Source organism: Lynx rufus, unplaced genomic scaffold, assembly GCF_022079265.1.
Source record: "Lynx rufus isolate CCGP_SWC_20201006 ecotype Redwood Valley unplaced genomic scaffold, mLynRuf1.p SCAF_1, whole genome shotgun sequence".
In the NCBI taxonomy this organism is placed as follows: Eukaryota; Metazoa; Chordata; class Mammalia; order Carnivora; family Felidae; genus Lynx; species Lynx rufus.
Window position 1 is genome coordinate 149,996,258 of NW_025814823.1, and position 23,986 is coordinate 150,020,243.

Genomic DNA, 23,986 nt, shown 5'->3' on the forward strand with positions numbered 1-23,986 from the left:
ATAAACTGGGGGGAGGGGGGAATTAGTGAGCAGGTTTCTCCTGTGGGGCCCACGTCTGCTGATGAGCCTCTGAGAAACCATGTGGAATGTGCCTCTGATTATCCTGAGATCAGGACAGTGAGGTATAAAGTCTCCCCTCCATGTTTGAGGGTTGCTCATGGAAGATTAACTCAAAGTCACTGCCAGCCAGCTCTATTCTTAGACCAAGCATTCCTCCAAGTAGCCAGAAAAGGCCCTGAGGCCAAGATGTAAGTGCTTGAGGCAGGAAGCTGTTGGCAGGTCATGCAAGTGTCCAGCACAGTTGCAGATGACCTTCAGGGAGGGCCAAGAGGGCATAGGCAGAGCTGCAACAGTTTTGGCTACGGCACCAGAAGGGTTACTGCTGAGTTTACTTGAATAGTTGAGTTTAAATAAATCTAGTTGCTACCCTTAGCAAAACATAAATGCTAACAAAGTACTAACTTAACTCTTTTCTAAGGAAACTGAGGGTGTTTTTGAGTATGATTTCCTCACCAAACCAAAATGTATATCAGATTTTATTTTCTGTGAATTACTGAGTTACCCCCCCAAAAAAATTGCCTTCATTAGAATGAATTATAATTAGATTGCTCCTGATAGAGGCTACCTGCCAAGAGTACGTTTGGAAACTGCTTCTTGTCAGAAGTATACTCTTTATTTTTCTTGAGATTTTATCTTTCTCATCTTTAAGAGTAATACATGCTAACTATAGAAACATTATAAAATACACAAGAATAAAAGAAAAAGAAAATAATCCATTGTTTCCAAGAAATATTTACACAGAAAAATAACATGGAATTATCCAGACTGTCAAGCCCAAGCATTTATCTTAATGAGATTATCTAGTAAACATTGCCTTACCTATGTTAGATTATTGATAATTTGTTGTATTATTAAAAGGATATACTTATTATCTGCCATTTTTATTATTTATTTATTATGTATATATTTATTTTTGAGAGAGAGCTCATGCAACTGGGGGAAGGGCAGAGGGAGAAACAGAGAATCCCAAGCAAGCTACATGCTCAGCATAGAGTCTGACACAAGGCTCTGTCGCATGACCATGAGATTATGACCTGAGCAAAATCAAGAGTCAGATGCTACAAATAAGACTCCTGGGCCAGATAGCTTCCCAAGGCAATTCTACCAGACATTTAAAGCAGAGTTAATACCTATCCTTATCAAGGTGTTCCAAAAAATAGAAATGGAAGGAAAGCTTCCAGACTCATTCTATAAAGCCAGCATTACCTTGATTCCCAAACCAGAGAACCCACAAAACAGGAGAATTACAGGCCAATATCCCTGATGAACATGGATGCAAAAATTCTCAACAAGATACTAGCAAAGCAAATTCAACAGCATATAAGAAGAATTATTCACCATTATCAAGTGGGATTCATTACTGGGCTGCAGGGCAGTTCCAATATTTGCAAATCAATCAATGTGGTACATCACATTAATAGAAGAAAAGATAAGAACCATACAATCCTGTCAATAGATGCAGTAAAAGCATTTGACAAAATACAACATGCTTTCTTAATAAAAACCCTAAAAAACTTGGGATAGAAGGAACATACCTTAACATCATAAAAGCTATACATGAAAAGCCCACAGCTAATATCATCCTCAATGGGAAAAATCTGAGATTTTCCCCCTGAGATCAGGAACATGACAGGGATGTCCACTCTCACCACTGTTGTTTAACATAATGTTGGAAGTCTAGCTTCAGCATTCAGACAGCAGAATGAAATAAAAGGCATCCAAATTGACAAAGATGTCAAACTTTCACTTTTTGCAGATGACATGATTCTACATGGAAAACTCAAAAGACTCCAGTAAAAAGCTGCTAGAACTGATACATGAATTCAGCAAAGTGGCAGGATACAAAATCGATGTACAGAAATCAGTTGCATTTCTATACACCAATAATGAAGATACAGAAAGAGAAATCAAGAAACAGATTCCATTTACACTTACACCAAGAACCATAAAATACCTAGGAATAAACCTAACCAAAGATGTAAAAGATCTGTACTCTGAAAACGATGGAAAACTTATGAAAGAAATTGAAGAAGACACAAAGAAAGGGAAAAACATTCTATGCTTATGGATTAAAAGAACAAATATTGTTAAGATATCAATTCTACCCAAAGCAATCCACACATTCAATGCAATCCCAATCAAAATTGCACTGGCATTCTTCTCAAAGCTAGAGCAACCAATCCTAAAATGTGTATGGAATCACAAAAGACCCTGGAAAGCCAAAGCAATCTTGAAAAAGAAAACCAAAGCTGGAGGCATCGCAATCCTGGACTTTAGCCTCTATTACAAAGCTGTAATCATGAAGACACTATGGTACTGGCACAAAAACAGACACATAGACCAATGGAATAGAATAGAGACTCCAGAATTGGACCCACAAATATATGGCCAACTAATATTTGAGTATCCAGTGGAAAAAAGACAGTCTCTTTAGCCAATTGTACTGGGAGAACTGGACAGCAACATGCAGAAGAATGAAACTGGACCACTTTCTTATACCATACACAAAAATAAACTCAAAATGGATGAGAGACCTAAATATGTGACAGGAAACCATCAAAACCCTAGAGGAGAAAAAGGCAGCAACCTCTTTGACCTCAGCCGCAGCAATTATTTGCTCAACATATCTCTGAAGGCAAAGGAAATACAAGCAAAAATGAGCTATTGGGACCTCATCAAAATAAAAATCTTCTGCACTGCAAAGGAAACAATCAACAAAACTAAAAGGCAACCAACAGGATTGGAGAAGATATTTGCAAATAGATAAAGGGTTAGTATCCAAAATCTATAAAGAATTTATAAACCCAACACCCGAAAAAGAAATAATCCAGTGAAGAAATGGGCAGAAGACATGAATATACACTTTTCCAAAGAAGACATCCGGGTGGCCAACAGACCCACAAAAAGATGCTCATCATCACTCATCATCAGGGAAATACAAATCAAAACCACATTGAGATACAACCTCACACCAGTCAAAGTGGCTAAAATTAACAACTCAGGAAACAACAGATGCTGGCGAGGATGTGGAGAAACAGGAACCCTCTTGCATCATTGGTGGGAATACAAACTGGTGCAGCTGCTCTGGAAAACAGTGTGGAGGTTCCTCAAAAACTTAAAAATAGACCTACTCTACGACCCAGCAATAGCACTACTAGGAATTAATCCAAAGGATACAGGAGTGCTGATTCATAGGTGCACATGTACCCCAGTGTTTATAGCAGCACTTTCAACAATAGCCAAATTATGGAAAGAGCCCAAATATCCATCAATTGATGAAGAGATAAAGAAGGTGTGGTTTATATATACAGTGGAATACTACTTGGCAATGAGAAAGAATAAAATCCTGCCATTTGCAACAATGTGGGTGGAACTGGAGAGTATTATGCTAAGTAAAATAAATCAGTCAGAGAAGGACAACTATCACATGTTTTTACTCATATTGTAGAACTTGAGAAACTTAACAGAAGACCATGGGGGAAGAGAAGGGGAAAAATAGTTTCAAACAGAGAGGGAGGCAAACGATAAGAGACTCTTAAATACAGAGAACAAACTGAGGGTTGATGGGGGTGGTGGGGGAGAGGGGGAAATGCATGGTGGGCATTGAGGAGGGCACTTGTTGGGATGAGCACTGGGTGTTGTATGTAAGTGATGAATCACGAGAATCTACCCCGAAAACCAAGAGCACACTGTATACACTGTATGTTAGCCAACTTGACAATAAATTGTATTTAAAAAAAAAAGAGAGAGAGAGTCATATGCTTAACTGAGTCACCCAGCCATTCCCCTTTTTTTAAATTACCTGCTATTTAAACATTTTTTTTTAATATTTAGTCATTTTTGAGAGGGAAAGAGAGAGACAAGCATGAGCGGGGGAGAGACAGAAAGAGAGGGAGACACAGCAGGCTCCAGGCTCTGAGTTGTCAGCACAGAGCCCGACTCAGGGCTGAAACCCAAGAACCATGAGATCATGACCTGAGCTGAATTCAACCCTTCAACCAATTGAGCCACCCGGCACCCCATCTGTCATATTTTAAAGACTTAAATTCTTTTTTTAAATTTTTTTAACATTTATATATTTATTATTGAGAGACAGAGACAAAGCGTGAGCAGGGGAGGAGCAGAGAGAGAGCGAGACACAGAATCCGAAGCAGGCTCCAGGCTCTGAGCTGTCATCACAGAGCTCGACGTGGGGCTTGAACTCACAAACTGCGAGATCATGACCTGAGTCAAAGTAGGATGCTTAACCGACTGAGCCACCCAGGTGCCCCTAAAGACTTAAATTCTTTAGGCAGAGTCAGTAGCTTCGAGAGAATATTGCTGCTTATATTACAGACATGTAGAAGTTTTAAAGGTATTCTTTGATATTGATTTCTAATTATCCCATACTTTGGTAAGAAAGTGTATCTGCCTGATATTAATATTTAGACCCTGTTGAAGCTTCATCCCTGGCCTAGTACATGACAGTTTTTGAATATTCTGTACAATCTCAAAAATGTTATGTAGTCTCAGCTTTTTGAAGGATGTGCTTGCGCTCCCTAGTTCACACCAAAATCTTAAGGATTTCTTATGTGACAGTATTGCATATCATCTTGTACATACATACATTAATCAAGCATATAAGTGGTGCCCTACGTATACACTAGTTGAGTCAACTGTGATGTCCTGAGAAAAGTCATAGGTAGATTCTGCTCTCCTGTTCATTACAAACTTGAAAGAATAAACTTCTCTAAATGTCATCCAAAGCATGTTCAGGAATTTTGCCAGGAGGACAGCAGAATAAAGGAAATGTCTGTCCAGAGTATATGTGTAAAAATGCATTTCCTTCAATCCTAGTGTATACTGTAAAGGACATAGAGAACACTCTATCAGAAGAATCACTCTGACAAAGGATACTGTTCAAAATCGAACTATATATCACAAAGCATTCTTCAGTGTTTCTCATGAGGCCAACGTATTCTTCCTGAAGTTGTCATGCTCCCTTAAGGTTTACAGAGAATACGGTATTGATAAATGAAGTTGCAATGTAAAAGAAGACATTTAGTCCTTGCATCATCTAGTAATCACCAAAAGGGGATGACATAAAAACTGTTTGGGAACCAATCTGTAACCAAAGCATGCAACCTATTAAAAAGTTCCGTTATTGATTTCACTAGATTTCCTATTAATGTCTCTGAAGAACCCATAGCTTACAAATCCAGAATTGTTTCTGTTACTGTAGGAAAAAATATTTTAAAAGATTATTCAAATGAAGTAAGCTTGGAGCCTAGAGAAATACATTGTCTGTGATACTACTAAAAGTAAGACCAAACAGTGAGGAGGAACACATAAAGACCAGGAGTAGATTATGAACGAGACCCTTTAAATAGCAGTGAAATTCAGCTCCTATAGACAGTCAACTGTTTTCTCTTCTTTCTGGGAGAAAATTCTTTGTAAAACTTGACCTTGCTGCATCTCTGATGGTGAATTCAACACTGCAGTCTTTGCTCGGGGTTTACAACCACACAATTGTCTATAAGACAGGCCTATACTATTGGTCTTAACATTAGAAATTGCTTGTCTGAGAATATATGTTTGCTCCACATTCAGACAGCAAACTCACAAACAAACTTTTAGACAGCAATGCATGGCTAAAATGGGAACTGACTACATTAATTTTACCAGACAGAGAAATTTTTCACTCAGGATAATGATGAGTCACCACATCACATTGCTTCATGGTTTAAGAAACTGATGTCCTGGGGTGCCTGAGTGGCTCAGTCAGTTAAGTGTTGGACTTCAGCTCAGGTCATGATCTCGCAGTTTATGGGTTCGAGCCCCTCATTGAACTGTTAGTGTGGAGTCTGCTTGGGATTCTCTCTCTACTTCTCTGTTTCTCCCCCACTCATGCTCTCTATCTCAAAATAAATTAAAAAAAAAAAACTAGAAAAAAAGAAAGTATGTCCTGTCCTGAAAAAGTTAATTATTACATTCTACCAAGAAATTCAAATGCCAAGGAAGTAGTTTACAGATTAGAACAGTCCTTGGTCACCTGGGTGGCTCAGTCTGCTCAGTCAGAAACCAAGCAGCCAGCTCTTGGTTTCCGCTCGAGTAATGATCTCATGGTTCTTGAGTTTGAGCTCCACATGAGGTCCGCACTCACAGTGCAGAACCTGCTTGAGATTCTCTCTCTGTCCCTCTCTCTCTACCCCTCCCCTGCTCTCTCTGTCTCTCTCTCTCAAAAATAAATAAGTTTAAACTTAAAAAAAAAAAAAATTAAGACCAGTCCTACCAGTTTCTAATGTAAACTCTGAAATATGCTGTCCAAGGCCTATGGAAGTTAATGTCTGTGGGTTTGGATGGTGTGGGGACACATACCCACTAATTTCTTACAGATATGAGTATGTGCGTGGTACACATGCATGCACACGCGTGCACACACACACACACACACACACAAATATACACACACATTGCCAAAATGGAAAAAGAATTTTTTTTCTCCTCAGGAGCAGCAACTAATTTTTTCAGTGTCACGAGTTGCAGAGAGAGAGGCAAAGAGCACTGGTTATAATAGAACTTCCCCTCTTTTCCATCATGTTTTACGACTGCCATGAATTTACAGAAACTATGTAGTGCCCTTGCTTCGAGAGCTGATGTTCCAAGCAATGCCATATGTAGGGAATAATTTCCTAGACCTAGTTACCAAGAACATCCAAAGTAATAGTTTGATTTAGATCTAAGATACTTAAGATTTAAAGTTGCAAAAGGAAAAAAAGCAAATAACCAGAAACAAAACAAAACAAAAAACAAAAACAGTGATTAATTCTGTCATTTGCTTCAATCCAACAGGATAAATTAAGAACATCCTGAATGCCTTCACTTGTTCTGTCAAAGCTTTCAAGGGTTCTGGAATGCAATTGCCATAACAAAACAAACAAAAGTTACATGAAAAAAATTTAAATTTGTTCCCTAAAGCTGAGGTGAAAGAATGGTCAGGAGGATTTTCACTCATGAGGGGAAAACATGACTAAAAATAAGATGTATCAACAATTAAATAATGCTCTAAGTTATATATAATAGTTTAGAATAAATAAATTCTTACTGGCTTTTAAAATTAACACTGTTGTTGGGGCGCCTGGGTGGCGCAGTCAGTTGAGCGTCCGACTTCAGCCAGGTCACGATCTCGCGGTCCGTGAGTTCGAGCCCCGCGTCGGGCTCTGGGCAGATGGCTCAGAGCCTGGAGCCTGTTTCCGATTCTGTGTCTCCCTCTCTCTCTGCCCCTCCCCCGTTCATGCTCTGTCTCTCTCTGTCCTAAAAATAAAATAAACGTTGAAAAAAAAATTTTTTTTATATAAATAAATAAAATTAACACTGTTGAGTTAAATTTTATTGAGAATTTTTTTTAAATTACCCATTTCATCCTTAAAAATAAACTTATAAATCTATATCACAGATCATAGAAGCCAAAAAACAAGTGATTAAATAAGTTAACCTAATGTACCTATATTCCAGAATATTGTGCTTCAGTTTTACCTATAACATTATTTGAGTTACTGTGTACTATCAGAATACATAAAAAATTCATATGCATTATAAACAGGTATATTAGAAATAGAATATGTACACATTTATAAGACACTTGATTGAATCGGTTATTTTAGTCAAGAAATATTTACTGAACATCTACCAAGTGCCAGGCAAGGTGATAGACATCTTCAAATTGAAACTTTAAATTACTTATATTTTGTTATCTTTCTGAAGAAAATCTGTGCTGTTTTAACTTATTTCACAGATACAAAGTCTTATTTTAAGAAATGCTCACTTTTTTATCATACAGATACATTTTTATTCAATGATTTTTAAATGATAATATCAAATTCACATATTATGTTGATGTGGCTTTAAGACACAAAAACTTAAATGCAAAAAGCAAAAGAACTGCTTAGTAATAACAGAATAAGTCTAAGTTCAGTTATTTAACAAATATTTATTCAATACTTACTCTGATCCAGGAATTGTTTTAAGCCCTGAGAATACAGTTAACAGAACAGAGATCCCTGCCTTCATGGAGCTTAGATGGCACTGTTATGCAACACAAAAGAATGAATTTGCAGTTTTCCTTATTATCTTCGCCATAAGCTTTTAGAACTTTGATTACCACATCTTGCAATCAGACCACATCCCGTCCTTCATGAACTGTTAATAAATATTAATAAAGGGACTTAATTGTCCTAAAGAAAGAAAGCCTGCTATTCTGTTGTTTTCATTAACTATAATGCAGGTGGACAACTGTGAGTCAGATGCATTATTGAAAGTTGTTACTTGATTTTTATAGAAATAAAATTACATTAAGGACCTTAAAAGTAAAAGAGTGTCACCAGTGTAAGAAAATGGGTTTTGAAGATGTTCCTATGTGGTTGATTTATTTTAGAAATAGGTTTGTAATCTTTATAAATAACAATTACTAATTGCTCCACTTGCATAACATATAATTAAAAGAAAGGTTTATGCCTCCAACACTATTACAGTAGCAGAAAAAAATGTCCAGCCATAGGGCTAGAAACTGGGAATTGGCTTTGATTTACACAATAATACTACTAACACCTAGAAATAATATCGGCCATATTTATATGAATCATTGTAACTAATAACCTTTTTAAACACCAACATTGCCATGCACTGTGCATTTCAAAAACATCATCTTTAATCTTCACAGTAAGATTCCCTACAACGTGGGCATTATTCTTCCACTTTACTGATGAGAAAACTAAGACCAAGGGAGGTGAAATGACCTGTCCAAGACCATAGAGCAAAGACAGAATTCAGGGTACGCATCTTGAATCACTGTATCCTTTGCTCCCAGAAGTGCCAAACTCATCGTGCATCAAGTATACTTCAATAAAGTTTGAAACAAAGGGAAAAAAGTGCCAAACTCATTGGTTACTATTTAGCCTACCAGGCTCAGACCTAAATATCAAAGTATAAAGTCTGTAGCACAGTGTATAATTCAGCTAATTGAAGAAGCACAAATAATTTGAAAAAATCAAGTATATTAGGGTCTGAGACATTTAGAGATTAGCTATTTCATTGGCTTTCTACTTAATTTAACTTTTCTTCACATTCATCCAGAGAAAGGAATGAGACCGAAAGCACAGATAATAACAGCTCTTAGTCATTGTTATTTTGTTATGAATGTACCTGGGGAAAACCTTCTCTTGAATTCTCTGAGGTAGGATTCTCAGAAAACCCTGTACTGTGACCAATGGGCTGAAATAAAAAATAAAATAGAATAAGAATAAGAATAATAACCATAAGCCAGAGTCATAGTTTCTTAAACTATAACTGAGTGTAACTAAGTAATGGAGAGTAACCAGCTCCCCAAATTCTATTCCTCCTCTCCCTGCAGTATCACACTAGCTTCCCTAGTCCATGTGTATAAGAAGAATAATTTACCTGTACATAGAAGGGAAAGAAGTTACTTTTTCCATTGCCAGTGCCTTTTGGAGGCTATCCTAACACAAAAATGCATGTTTTGGGTGGTCTATACTTGTAATGTTTTTCTTAGGTATGAATGAAAATACTCATACAGCAACTAATGGAGTGTGCAGAAGTATTTCTCAATGAAGTCTCATAGTCTAGATTTTAGATTTTAGAGAAACAGCTGGAATCTAGACTTGATAAATAGACGCTTAAGTATAAACTTTGGCAGTAGACTTTGCCATGGTATATATTCAAGACAGCAATTTCAAAATCCTTTTGCCTTATTTTGTAAGCAGCTGTGGATGGAGCTGTTTCAAAATGAATGAGATTCATTCAAATCATTTCCTCCACCCGAAGAACCAGACCTTGACAGACGTGGACTAAACGAATCTAACCTGTTTTTCAGTATCAGCATCTACTGGGAAGCCATCCAACCAAGAAGAAATAACAACTGTTTGGTAGAGGAGAAGCAAAATGACAAACAGCAGAGCCCAGGGAAAACATAGTTAAGGGAGACACACTGGTCTCAGTCACAAGTAGGCTGCATTTATAGGAATCTCAATCCCAAACCAACATTTGACTAAAGCTACAGAAAAGAGGACAGTGAAATATGTATCTGGAAAGAAAAAAAAAATTGACCTTTCTTTCAATTGTTTAGTAAGTCCTTCAGAGGTGTGGTCTGGCTGAATGCCAAAAGCAACAGGGAGAATTTCTGGCAAATATTTTGTCATCCTGTACCTGAAGGCTTGTATAGCTGTATGATAGGCTTGTGTTGGGGTAGCCCTGAGGCAGAAAGGGCTCCTTAAAAAAAACAACAAAAAAAAAGTTTGAGACAGAGGTAATGCCAATACTGGAAACTCTAGGCTAAGAGTGAGGCAAGAAAAGAAATGATACTTTCATTTCTTCTTTCTAATAAATATTGACATATAGACCTTCATAATATACTTAAATGGAATTTTTCTGTAAGTTTGCAAGGAAACTGAGCCTCTGGAAAATATAAAGATACCTTTATATAAACTCTAAAACCATGGGAATGAAGCAGTTAACAAAACAGAGATTTTCTGCCTTCGTTTTGAAAAGGAAAGGCATTGTCTGAAAGAAGAGAGGGTGTATGTTCTACTGTGCAGAACCCAAAATGTTTCTTCTTTTTACAACCCAAGAACATGTCAACTTTAACATTGCTTTTCTCCTTGCCTTACAATAAAATTAATTTGATTTGTTATGTGTAAATGACATACACTGTTTCCTGAATTATGTTATTTGAGAAGTATTAGAAAAGCCTCTCAAAATTTGCCCCATGAGCCTGGTATTTCATGGTTCATTGGCTTGTCATTCCCAAAGATAAACAATTAAAACACACCAATATTTCCAAGGGGATAATTCATTAGATTATTATGTAACATCCCCTTTCCCTGATGATATGTACACTAGCTTACATTCATAGTAGCAGCTTTCTGAGAGGAAATCCAGTTGGTTGTAAGGTACAGATAAAGTTTGATTAGAAAGAAAAGTAAGGAAGGCAGAGATGGATTTCATTGACTTTTTCAGCTAGAGAGATTCCAAAATCAGGGACAAAAATATACATGCACAAAATCAAATAGACCTGAAAATATATTTCCAGCCAAAAATATTTGCCATAAATAGAAAGGAGCAATAGATATTAATACAGTAGAATAATATATGGTAATTTGTGTTAGCCAGTTTCCTACTGGATGAAAACTGCCCGAAATGTGCTCTGCCTTGTTAAAATGGAGGATTTGAGAAGATTAGACATAGATTAACACTGAACTACAACTTCTTCCTTGATATATTCACAAGGACTGAGAGATGCTTGCAAAGAAAATGAAATGATCTTTATGTGATTCAGTATTAATTTGTGCCATATCCATGAACCTCATGTCATGCCTGGTGCCTCTAACTGTCATCTTGGATATTATCATTGGTGGATGTTGCACACTTCCAGAAAACACTGCTTTGTAGTATTTTTCATTAATAAACTGAGTTATATAATACTTAAATTCCATTGGATAATGGTGATTACATTTCAGGCTCCCAAAACAGACTAATTACCTTTTTTGACTGATTTAATGCTGATTTTTAAGAGAAAGATTCAGGAATCATAGCAATCTGGCTTAGGTGGATGATTATTATCTTTAGGAATTGATTTGTGGCCCTCAAAGCACCTGGCATGGGAATGGACTGGTCCAGGGGCCTCATCCTAGTGGGGTCTTGGCTACTGACCAATCCATGATCTAGTACAGAAATATGTGTACATCCCATGCTCTCAGCATTTGGATTCTTCTGGCCTCTATTGTCTACAGCTGGGAGCAGAGCAAGCTTTTGGATGATGAAATAGAGTAAAAACATGTTTCTACAACTGAAATACCTAAATACCCCAAAATATTTCATACGGAAAATAATTATTAAATATAAAGGACATCGTATTCCAGTGACTTACTGGATACTGAACTACTTGAAATTATGGACTACATAGCATAATACTAACTCTTGACTGCTTACAGCAGCAATGGGCACATCCAGTGCCCAAATCTTGGTTTCTAATACCTTTCTCCAATAAAGAAACCAGAATCCTTGGGGAAATGATAGATTCTTTAGGAAGAATGCCTCCCCTCCGCAAAGATGTCCACATCCTAATTCCCAGAATCTGTGAATATGTTATTTGAAATGGCAAAAGGGAATTAACGTAGGAGAGTTGGTTTAAGGTTGCTAATCAACGAACTCTAGTATAGGAAGATAATCATGAATTTTCCACGCAGGCTCAATGTAATCACAAGGATCCTTAAATGTGCAGAAGGAGACAGAAGAGGAGAAGCAGAAAGATGGCAGCATGAAATGGAACCAAGTTGCCATTACTGGCTTTCAAGACGAAGGAATGGGGCTGTGAGTCAAGGATGTCAGCAGACTCTAGAAGATAGAATAAGGAAAGTAAGAAATCTCCCCTAGATCCTCCAAAAGGAATGCAACCCTGCCCACATCTCAATATTACCTCAGTGAGATCTGTCTTGGAATTCTGACCACCAGAATCATAAGGTAACAAATTTGTGTTGTTTAAAGCCACCAAGTTTGTGTTAAGTTTTCACAGTAGTAATAGTAAACTAATACTGTTAGGAAATATACAACAGGACCCTACAACATCCTATAGTGCCAGAAAGTAACAAAGTGTTTAAAACTCTCACAAACAGGGGTGCCTGGGTGGCTCAGTCAGTTAAGCATTGGACTTTACCTCAGGTCATGAACTCACAGTTTGTGAATTTGAGCCCCTCGTCAAGCTGGCTTCTGTCAGCACAAAGCCCACTTCAGATCTGGTGTCCCCCTCTCTCCCTGCTCTTACCCCACTTGTGTGCTCGCTCTCTCTCTCTCTCTTAAAAATAATTAAACATTAAAACACACACACACACACACACAGCTACCCACACACCAAGGAGGTATGCCATAGGGACATAGACACAACTTGAGCAACCAAATAAGTAACATAGTGTTGCTATAACCCTAAATATAAAACAAATATTCATGGCATGCTGATATAAATAAATACATACATACAAATATCCATGAAAAATTCCAAATAATTCTGTAGATACTCAGTCTGTCCTCAAGGAGAGGGAGTAGGACAACCCAATCTTTAAGTGTGGGCTGCACATAGTGACTTCCTTACGAAGAATATGGTATGGAAAGGGGGAAAAGAAAGTAACTTCCCAGTGGAGAAATTTGACAAACACATCAGCCAGATGATCAAAGTTAACATTAACAGTGATAAGTCATTCTGACAGCATCTACTCTTGATACAGTGTGATGAGAATGGCACCTTGCCTCTATAATCTTCCTCTTCAAAATTCAGTCTCTTAATCTTATTATGAGAAAAACTTCAGACAGACCCCAACTGAGGAAATTCTACAGGGTACCTGAACAATATTTCTTAAAACTGTCAGGGTCATCAACAATATGTAAAGTCTGAGAAACTGTCACAGACATAAAGAGATTATGATATATAACTAAATGTGATGAGGTATCCTCCATGGGGTTCTGAAACAGATAAGACATGGGTAAAAAATTTAAACGTCTGAACAAAGTATGGACTTTAGTTAAAAATAATGCTTCAGGATTCTTTTGTTAGTTGTACCAAATGTACCATACCAATGTCAGATGCTAATAGTAGGGGAAAGTGGGTATAGAGTATAATGGAATTCTCTACTACTTTTGTAACTTTTCTGTAAATGTAAGGCCATTCTAAAATGGAAAAGTTAGGGGTGCCTGGATGGCTCAGTTAGTTGAGGTCTGACTTCGGCTCAGGTCATGATCTTGTGGTTTGTGAGTTCAAGCCCTGCATCAGACTCTGTGCTGACAGCTCAGAGCCTGGAGCCTGCTTCGGATTCTGTGTCTCCTCCTCTCTCTGCCCCTCCCATGCTCATGCTCTGTCTCTCTCTGTCTCTCAATAATAAATAAATGTTAAGAAAAAAAAATTAATGGAAAAGTTATTTTTTATTTTTTTATTTTATTTTTTTTTTGTTTTTAAGTTTATTTGTGAGAGAGGGAAAGAGAGAGTGAGAGCAACCACGAGTGGGGGAGGGGCAGAGAGAGAGAGAGAGAGAGAGAGAGAGAGAGAATCTCAAGCAGGCTCCATGCTGTCAGCACAGAGCCTGACTCAGGGCTCGAACCCACAAACCATGAGATCATAGCCTGAGGCAAAAGCAATAGTCAGACGCTTAACTGACTGAGCCACCCAGGTGCTCCAAAAAGTTATTTTTTAAGTGGCAGAAAGATTTCAGGGAGAGAAATGTTTCATGAAAGATGTTAAAGAAGTAATAACTGGTTTGGTGATTAATTGGATAAAGCAGATAAAAACATAATGAATGAGTCACAGATTGTTGCCAAAGTTTTAGGCTTAAATTGTAGAGAGAATGTAATGCCAGGGACAAAGAGGAAAAGTGAAAAAGGAAGCTTGCTGGTAGTTGAGCAAATGGTAATTTGAGACAAAAGTGGATAATTCAAGTGTAAATATAATCAGCAGCTGGAGATAAAGAATTTGATTTTGGATGAAAGTTCATGAATGGGAATGTAGATTCAGATTTAATCAACAGACCAGCAAATATACACGGAATAACTGCTGATAAGGCCCTGTATGGAGAAGGAAAAGGGAGTATAGACTAAAGTGGAAATCACCAGAGAACCAAGGTTTATATCTACATAAAGATAACAACAGAAAATGATGCAAAAACATGCAGTGTAGGTGTTCAGTATAGTGGCCTGAGCCTGCACACTTTGTCAGGGTAAATGGGATCATCGAGGACACAGATAGTGTTATAAACAGAATATTTGTGTCCCCCTAATATTCATGTGCTGAAGCCCTTACCTCCAGTGGCTGTATTTGGGGCCACTAAGGAAGTAATTAAAGTTAAATGAAGTGCTAAGAGTGGAACTCTGATCCAATAGGATCAGTGTCTTTATAAGAAGAGACACCAGAGAACTCTCTTGCTCTTTTTCCTTGAGCACGCACCAAGCCATGTAAGGACGTAATGAGAAAGCAGCCATCTGCAAGCAAGGAATAGAGCTCTAACCAGAAACCAAATTGGCTGAAAGCTTGATCTTAGACCTTGAGCCTCTGGACCTGTAAGAAAATAGATTTCTGTTGTTGAAGCCCGTAATATTTTGTAACGGAAGTCTGAGCAGCCTAAGAGGGCAAATGAGGAAATGGGAATTGGAGAGTAACAGGAAGAAAGCCAGGGCAATATAGCACCAAGGAAGCCAAGGAAAAATAAGGTTTCATTTATTTCTTCATAAATATTCATTGAGAATTTATCTTGTGCCAGACATTGTACTGGATCCCAAAGATATATAATAAAAAAGACACACTCCTATCTCTATAGAATGTACATTTTCCAAAAAGAAATAAAAGACAAATGAATAAGCCATGTAGAGATCATGGTGAGTACTATGAAAAGAGATGTAATAAAGAGTAACCATGTACAATGTAGGTATGTCTTGAATGGTCAAGGAGGCATCTCTGGGGAGATGCCATTTAACCTGAGACCTACAAAATGAAAATGATCTAGCTATGCAAAATGTTGAGGTATGAGTTTTGTAGGCAAAGAGAACTGGAACTGCAAAGGCAATGGTTCCAGAAAGCACTTGGGGAATTTGAGAAATGGAAGTGAGGCTAATAGGATTGGTAGTGACTTTGTAAAGGTAGGAAGAAGCCACATTATACAGTCTTGTAGGCCAGTCCTCAGAAGTATGAATCTATTTCTGAGAGAGTGAGAAGCCATTGGATGAGTCTAAAGATCATATGACATAGCCTGATTCATGTTTTTAAATAATTCGAATTGCTATGTGAAAAAATATTTTTGAATAAGAACAAGGAAGAAGGCAAAGAGACCAGTTGAGGAGCTATTTCAAATAGTACAGAAAAGAGATTATGGTGGTTTACTTTAGGACAGTTGTATAGTTGGAGGGAAGTGGCAAAATCAGATATTTTTGGTGGAAGAAACAAGAGAAATAAATGATGGATTGCATGTGGGGAATTGCAGAAAGACAAGTTTTATTTTAAAAATTGATGGGAGAGCCTGGGTGGCTCAGTCAGTTGAGTGTCTGACTCTAGATTTTGGCTCAGGTCATGATCCCATGGTCGGGATTGAGCCCTGCACTGGGCTCTGCACTGATAGCTTGAGATTCTCTCTCTCCCTCTCTCTCCCCCTCCACATTTCACTCTCTCTCTCTCTCTCAAAAATAAACAAATAAACTTTAAAAAAGAAAAGAAAAAATGGTTGAATGATGGTGCCAAATCCCAAGATGAAGAAGAGTAGTGGAAAACTAGATTTGTGAAGAAAGTCACAAGCTCAGTTTTGGACATTGGGCTGGAAATTCAATTTTGAAAACCATTAGCATATAGAAGGCACTTAAATATGCCACTGAGTGAGATCACTTAAGGAGAAAGTTCCGATAGAATTGAAAAGAGGGCTCAGTCCTGAGCCTTGGCAAAGAGAAGCAACAACAGTGAGGTAAGAGGAAAACCAAGGGAAGGGAGCCAAGGGAAGAAAAGGTTTCAAAGACTGTGTGTTTGTCAGCATCAGATGCTGTCAAGCATCAAGTGAGAGGACAGAGAAGATAGTTCTGGCAATGCAGGAACTGTGGGAGACCTTGACAAAAGGAGTATCAGCACAGAAGTGGATATGGAAACCACATTAGAATGGGGTGAAGAATTAATTGGAAGTAATGAAGAGCAGTTCAAGTTTATGAACTGAACCAAGTTCAAGTTTATGAGAAAGATACAGAGAACTTGGGCAATACCTGCAAGACAATGTGGAATCAACGGATGCGTGTTTACTTTTTGTTGTTGTTGTTGTTAACATGGGACACACTGGGTGGTTTATTGATATGGTCCGGTAGAAATGGTGAGAAGTAGAGGAGCCATATCTGTGAGAAGGCAAGAGGGAGTAAATCCAGAGAGAAGTAGGATTTGCATTTGATAGGAGCAGGGTATTTCCTTCACTGCAGCCACCAAAGCACAGGTTCTATTTGGTTAGATTTAGGGTGGGAAGATGAGCGAGTTTGATACCTCCTGTTTCTCAGTTAAGCTCAGGGAAGGAGTGTTAAGGATGAAAAGACTTGAAAGTGAAAAGCAAACTTACTAGGAAGACATACTTGAGTTCTAGGCAGTATTGAATGGGCATTTAAAATTTTGTCATGAATTTCAAGTATTATCAGCCAAGTTTTTTCCACCAATGTTCTGCTACTGAAGTGCAGACAAGGAGAGGGATCTGTAGATTGGAGGTTACTATGTTGTTAAAGATCTGCAGCAATAAAAGACCAGGATGAGTAAAACTGAATAGGAGGTGATGGTCATAGAGTAGGATATTTTAAATAAAGGCTGATTTCTTTCCTGATGATGACAAATTCCAGTGCTCATGAGGGTAGTGGCAAAGGTGGAGCTGAGGAAGAGAGTGAAGAAGGAGAGGTCAAAGAACAGAGAGGCTAAAGTTTTGTGTATTTCATCCACATGGTTCTTGCAATCACTAAGAACAATGACAGGAATTAAGATGTACAGGAAGGCAGTGAGTCAGTAGTTGAGTCTTAAATGAATGAGGAAAAATGATTAGGAAGATAGTTAGGAATTACCACCAAAAAGGTATCACAGGTAGTAAAACTATATGGGAATCTACAGAGTACCTATTCAGCTAAGTTTATAAGGATATTATCATAAAGACATTGCTGCATGGCTCTATAAAGAAAAAATATATATATATTATATATATATATAAATACACACACACTATTATTTAATAATATTATTTAATAATAACACTGCCAACAGTAACTGTCTTCAGGGGTTCCTGGGTGGCTCAGTTGGTTGAATGTCCAACTCTTGATTTTGGCTCAGGTCATGATCCCAGGGTCATGGGATTGAGCCCCATGTCAGGTTCTGTGCTGAGCATGGAACCTGCTTAAGATTGTCTCTCTCCCTCTACCTATCTCCCCTGCTCATGCTCTTGTTCTCTCACTAAAATAAAAAAAATTAAAAATTAAAGAAAATTAACTGTCTTCATTTTTTAAATCACACACTCCTATCAATCAAGAATTTTAAGCATATCCAATATTTACTTATTTAGAAATTATATATATATTCTACTCTAAAAATAGTTGTTACAAAAGAAATTTTAAAGGATGAAAATGTATATGAAATAAGCTGTATTTAAAACTACTCTTGGGGTGCCTGGGTGGCTCAGTTGGTTGAGCGTCCAACTTCAGCTCAGGTCATAATCTCATGGTCTGTGAGTTCTAGCCCAGCATCCGGCTCTGTGATGACAGCTCGGAGCCTCGAGTCTGCTTCAGATTCTGTGTCTCCCTCTTTCTGACCCTTCCTGCTCACACCTCTCTCTCTCTCTCTCTCTCTCTCTCTCTCTCTCTCTCTCTCTCTTCTCTCAAAGGTAAATAAACATTAAAAAAATATTTGTAAACTACTCTTTCATTTTATCATTAACATTATAAAATCCCTTTGCTGTCACTAGAAAACTATTATTAAACATTTTACAATGGAAAATAGATATATTTTTTTTAATCCTGATTTTAACTTTGTAACTGAGTGATCTGAAGTTCTGGTACTAATTTTAGTTTATTTCAGTACATGATTTTAATGACTTTCCAGTCTGAAAAAGAAACCTCACAAAAACACTTAAATCCAAAAGAAAGAAGTATATTGTTAACTCTGTTTACCAAATTCTGATACTTGATTTCTAATCCCATCTATCAAATACACAAAAGTTTCCAGTAACTTTGATGTGGTAAGTTTTAATTAACCCTAATGTCAATCAGTTTTCCTAAGCCAATTGAAAGGAATAATATTTTTGTGTTTGTAACTGGTGAATTTAAAACTCACTGAAATTCTCTATTTGGATAATTTTGAATACTTTGGAAAATTATATTTTAAGTATGCAGGTAAGGGAGTATTTATAGGTACTGTACTTAATCATTTGCGGGTATGATATCTTATCAAGCTGAAAATTTTGTAAATGTTTATATTCAGAATGTTTCCTCATAACATAAATTTGTCTCAAAAATATTACTTTCTTACTAACTACTAAAATACCCTTTTTTTTCCTTTAAGGAACAGATTGAATGTACCTTTCTTTCCCCCCTAAAAAGCTGCTTAATAAAATGCACACTTGAAACAACTGTCTTTTTGTAATGGAAAGATAATTTACTTATCTTGACTTCACTGGGCCCTGGGGTTTCTGTGCAGGTATTTATTCTAGCAGCCACTGCCGCGAGATACTCTGTGGACCCAATACATATTGGTAAATTCATACAGGTAAAATTTAACAGCTCCTCTCCTCCAGCCCTGTATTCTTTTTGGACGTTGAAGCGCAAAATGCCACAGGACTGCTCCGGGGTCACACGTGGACAAGCCAGAAGCTCAAGAGAATGAAAGACCCACAGGGTGAACTTTTATTTTAGTTAGGGTTCTCCAGAGAAAGAGATTAATAGGATATATTATATACATGTGTGTAGGTATAATGAGGTTTACTGTAAGATACTGGCTTATGTGATGTGGAGGCTGGGAAGTTCCATAATCTGCCTTCGGCAAGCTGGAGGACCCAGGAAAGCCACAGGTGTGGTTTGAAATCCTGAGAGCTGGAGAGCCAAGGATGTAGATTCCAGTCCAAGTGTGAAGGCTTGAGAACCAAGAGCACTGAGAGGGGTAGAAGGTCAGTGTCTCGGTCAGACAAAGGGCAAACTTTACTTTTCTCTGCCTTTGTGTTGTTACATTCAGACCCTGTGGATTCAAGATAGCACCCACCCACAATGGGGAGAAAGGTCTGTTTTACTCATTCTACTGATTCAAATGCTAATTTCTTCCAGAAACACCTTCACAGACACACCCAGAATGTTTAACTAGATATCTGAGCATCTGGTGGCCCACTTGAGTTGACAGGTAAAATTAACCATCACAATCTTTGATTAACCGAAAGGGGACAGAAGATAATTACTTCTCCATTTCTCCTCCCAAGGGACAATGAAGGCAAGAAAAAGTTCTTTATACAGTGTCAGGGAAGATACATGAGTCTGAGTTGTGACATTTGATCCTTATGGTGCACACTTAATAATACAATTTGCATTTGCTTTCATCCCCTGCCATACTCCCCTTTTCTATCACTTCTAGGTCCTGAAGATAGCATTGCCAGATGAGAATGAAACCCAAGCTGATATAAATATTTTTTCCTGAGATAAGGTATAAACCTCTTATTTTATAAAACCTGTTCATGGAAACACGTCCTCTAATTATATAATATTTCATGGAATAAAGGAGATATAATCATATGACCAAGTCAAGAATGTATAAACTGCATTGTGTGCTAAGATGATTATACACAAATGTGAGTGCCAGTATAAAATCTTCTAACTGTGGGACTCTTTCATCAGCCATACTTCACATACTATGTATGAAGAGTAAACATCTGACAAAAGGTTGGATTTTAGTTACATCCATATATCCATATAGGTAAAGTTTGATATCTCCATTTGTCTATTGAATTGACTATGCACCCCTTCTTGAGGACATACATCTCACTATGGAGACAAGTGTTCTAGAAACTGTAGTCAATGCCTATATTTTAACAATTCCCTCTAAGGTAGTGGTGAAGTCATCAGACATCTAAGCCCACAAAGAAGGGGAGAGTTATAGCTCAATAGATGGGAAAATAATATTCATACATTGTGAAAATTAATTTTATTTGCCTCCTGAAAAGATAGAAGTCAATACTTCAAAGCAGAGGATCCTTTGCTCAAACAGTATTTGTTAATTTCTCATTTAGCATTTAAAAGTACATTAATTGGGGCACCTGGGTGGCTCAGTTGATGGAGTCTCAAACTTTAGCTCAGGTCATGATTTCAGGGCCCGTGTGTTTGAACCCCACATAGGGCTCTCTGCTGAGCCCACTTTGGATCCTCTGTCCCCCTCTCTCTCTGCCCCGCCCTTGCTTGCACTCTATCCCCCTCTCTCTCAAAAATAAATATTTTTTATTTAATAACTAATTGTCCATTTTGAGATAAATTGCTCTATCATATGTTTGTACATCATCTATCACTAATTTCATACTTTAAGTATAGCTATTAATTTTGAACCTCAATTAAAATATTTGGCATTACACATGTATTTATCAGGGATTTATTTAAATTATATTTTGTCTAACAGATATGAGTCATCTCCTCAAACTCATTTGCATTTTAGCATTTAAATTGATAATTTTCGGGGCGCCTGGGTGGCGCAGTCGGTTAAGCGTCCGACTTCAGCCAGGTCACGATCTCGCGGTCTGTGAGTTCGAGCCCCGCGTCAGGCTCTGGGCTGATGGCTCAGAGCCTGGAGCCTGTTTCCGATTCTGTGTCTCCTTCTCTCTCTGCCCCTCCCCCGTTCATGCTCTGTCTCTCTCTGTCCCAAAAATAAATAAACGTTGAAAAAAAAAAAAAATTGATAATTTTCTGAGACACCTGGGTGGCTCTGTCTGTTAAGCCTCAGACTTCAGCTCAGGTCATGATCTCACGGTTTGTGAGTTCAAGCCCCTCGTTGGGCTCTTTGCTGACAGCTCAGAGCCTGGAGCCTGCTTCAGATTCCGTGTCTCCCTCTCTCTCTGCCCCTCCCCTGCTCATGCTCTGTCTGTCTCTCTCTCTCTCAAAAATAAACATCAAAAAATTTGATACTTTTCTATTCTATAAAAAGTAATTGTGTTAATCCACAAATTTTAATATTTATTATTATATATACAAACATTATTCTGTAAAATGGGAAACTTATTATGAATTAATATGTATTTCATTCATAATAAGTTTTACAAACACTTGGGGAAAGTTTACCTCAGACAATGGACTAAATTCTAATATCTGCATACTGGCTAAAGGTAAAAAAAAAATCACAGATGAGGTAAATATTGTTGTTTGAAATTATAATTTAATTACCAATTATAATTAAGTGTATTTAAAAGTTTGATGTCTAACTTGAAAATAATTGTATGTCAACAGATATTTCAATCATAACCTCCAATTAGCAGAAATATTGCATCAATCTTTTAAAAAATTCCATTTTGTTCACTTTACATCCTTCTACTCTGACTCCCCTAATGCGGCCAGTTATAGTATTGCTTTTACTAGTAATAAACTATTTACAATAACATTTATATTAACTCCTCAGGAAAGGTGGTTCCAAATTAGGCCACTCTGTTAACATGGGCTCCCAAGAAAGCACAGCCTGGCAACATCTTATACACTATTATTTTATCATAGATTCCAATCCCAGGAAAGTAAGAGTGAGAAAAAAAAAGGGTGTGAGGCAAGGGTGCTTTAGGAAGCGTGCATTATCCAGTTGTCACTGTCTGCTATCAAGCCAAACTGATTACTTGTCAAAGAACTATCTTCTGAGAGGTTACGTAAATTACTGTTTCTCAAGACAGTCCATAGGTAGGAAAAGGTAGAAGAATTTACATGCCAGCTCTTATTTCCCCTTGAAAAAAAGTTCTCTTGCTGGGAAATCACTCTCCTGGCATTCCAAGTTGGACATGCCTGGGTTTTGAGAGGGTCCTACAGCCTCTCATGATTCGGAGGCAACAGGGAAGTCTTGGAGAAGAAGTCAAGAAGCAAATGGCACAGTCATGAGGAAATGTGCTGTTGCATTATAACCCTAAGAGACTGGTTATCTAGTTGCAGCACAGGATAGCTTATACAGTGTTAACTACAACAGTGGTGGCTGGGGTAAAATAAGAATGTCTGAGAAAGTACCTAAGAGTTGTCTGATATAGTCACCAACTGTATACAATTTTTCCCCCTCACTTAAAATTAATTGCAAAATTAACACAGATTTATTACAGAAAAGTTGAATATTGTAGAAAGAAAAAATACAACCAAAAATATAGAACTATTTATATTTTGTTGAATTCTTTTCCAAAATTATAATTTGTCTCTTTTTATTACTCACATGATGGATATCTGACTTTTTCTAAAATTATATATAATTTATATATAATTATGCATAATGTACATAAGCATAAAATCTCATTGTAAAATTTCCACACACACACAAAAAAGAAATATATAGAATTACAAGTGAAAACTCCATCTTTACATCTCAAGCTTCTCTGCCCCAAAACCTCACCCTTGCCAGGAATAATAGTTTGATGTAAAATTCTGCCAGACTATTTTCTTTTTTTTCTTTTTTATTATTTTTTTTAGGTTTATTTATTCATTTTGAGAGAAAGAAAGACAGCGAGCATAAGCGGGGGAGGGGAGAGAGGGTGGGAGACAGACTCCCTAGCCAGTTCCATGCTCTCAGCCTGGAATCTGACGCAGGGCTCTATCCAATGAGCTGCAAGATTATGACCTGAGCTGAAATCAAGTCAGACGCTTAACCAACTGAGCCACCCAGGTGCCCCCAGACCCTTTTCTATGCACACATATACAGTTATATACATATACAAGTATAAATGTAAATACATATAGACTATAAATTATATATTTTTATTTTTACATAGGTGGGATTATGTTACAGGTATTGTATTGTGACCTGCATCATACACTTAATTAAGTCTTTCCATGTGATAACAAATATATGGAAATACGGTAATCTTTTTAAGTTTTCAAGTATTACATAATATGAATACATATGCATTTCAGTCACTTTTTAATGACTATTTCAGTAGTTTTCATTTTTTCACATTGCAAATAAATTTGTAAACATACATATGTCTTTATACACATTATCAGTTAACATTATGAGTTCTGGAAATAAATCTGTGTTCTAATCCCAGCTATGCCACTTCCTCATTGTGTGACCTTGAACAAGTAGAAAACCTCTCTAGTCCTCAGTTTCTTCATTTGTAAAATAAATAATAATAGTATTTCCTTTATAGGTTATGTTGTGAAATTAGCTGCTGAAGTTTCAGAAAATTCCTACACATAGCAAGCA

At 37.3% G+C, this 23,986-nt stretch overlaps 1 protein-coding gene across 16 annotated transcripts in view; it reads right to left on the bottom strand.

Annotated features, from left to right (window-relative positions):
* The window catches only part of LOC124518707 (uncharacterized), a 106,149-nt gene extending 98,024 nt beyond the window's left edge, over positions 1–8,125 (bottom strand). For 12 of the 16 annotated variants that reach the window (XR_006963797.1, XR_006963779.1, XR_006963761.1 and 9 more), the window contains exon 1: positions 8,045–8,125. Coding sequence is in view for 3 of the 16 variants with exons in the window: in XM_047088749.1 (XP_046944705.1) it covers positions 8,045–8,109 (65 nt within the window). In the remaining 13 variants the exon portion in view is untranslated. The remainder of the gene's footprint in view (positions 1–8,044) is intronic. The other 4 variants (XM_047088749.1, XM_047088765.1, XM_047088774.1 and 1 more) reach the window with 2 other exon arrangements.
* Between the last annotated feature and the right edge of the window lie 15,861 nt (positions 8,126–23,986).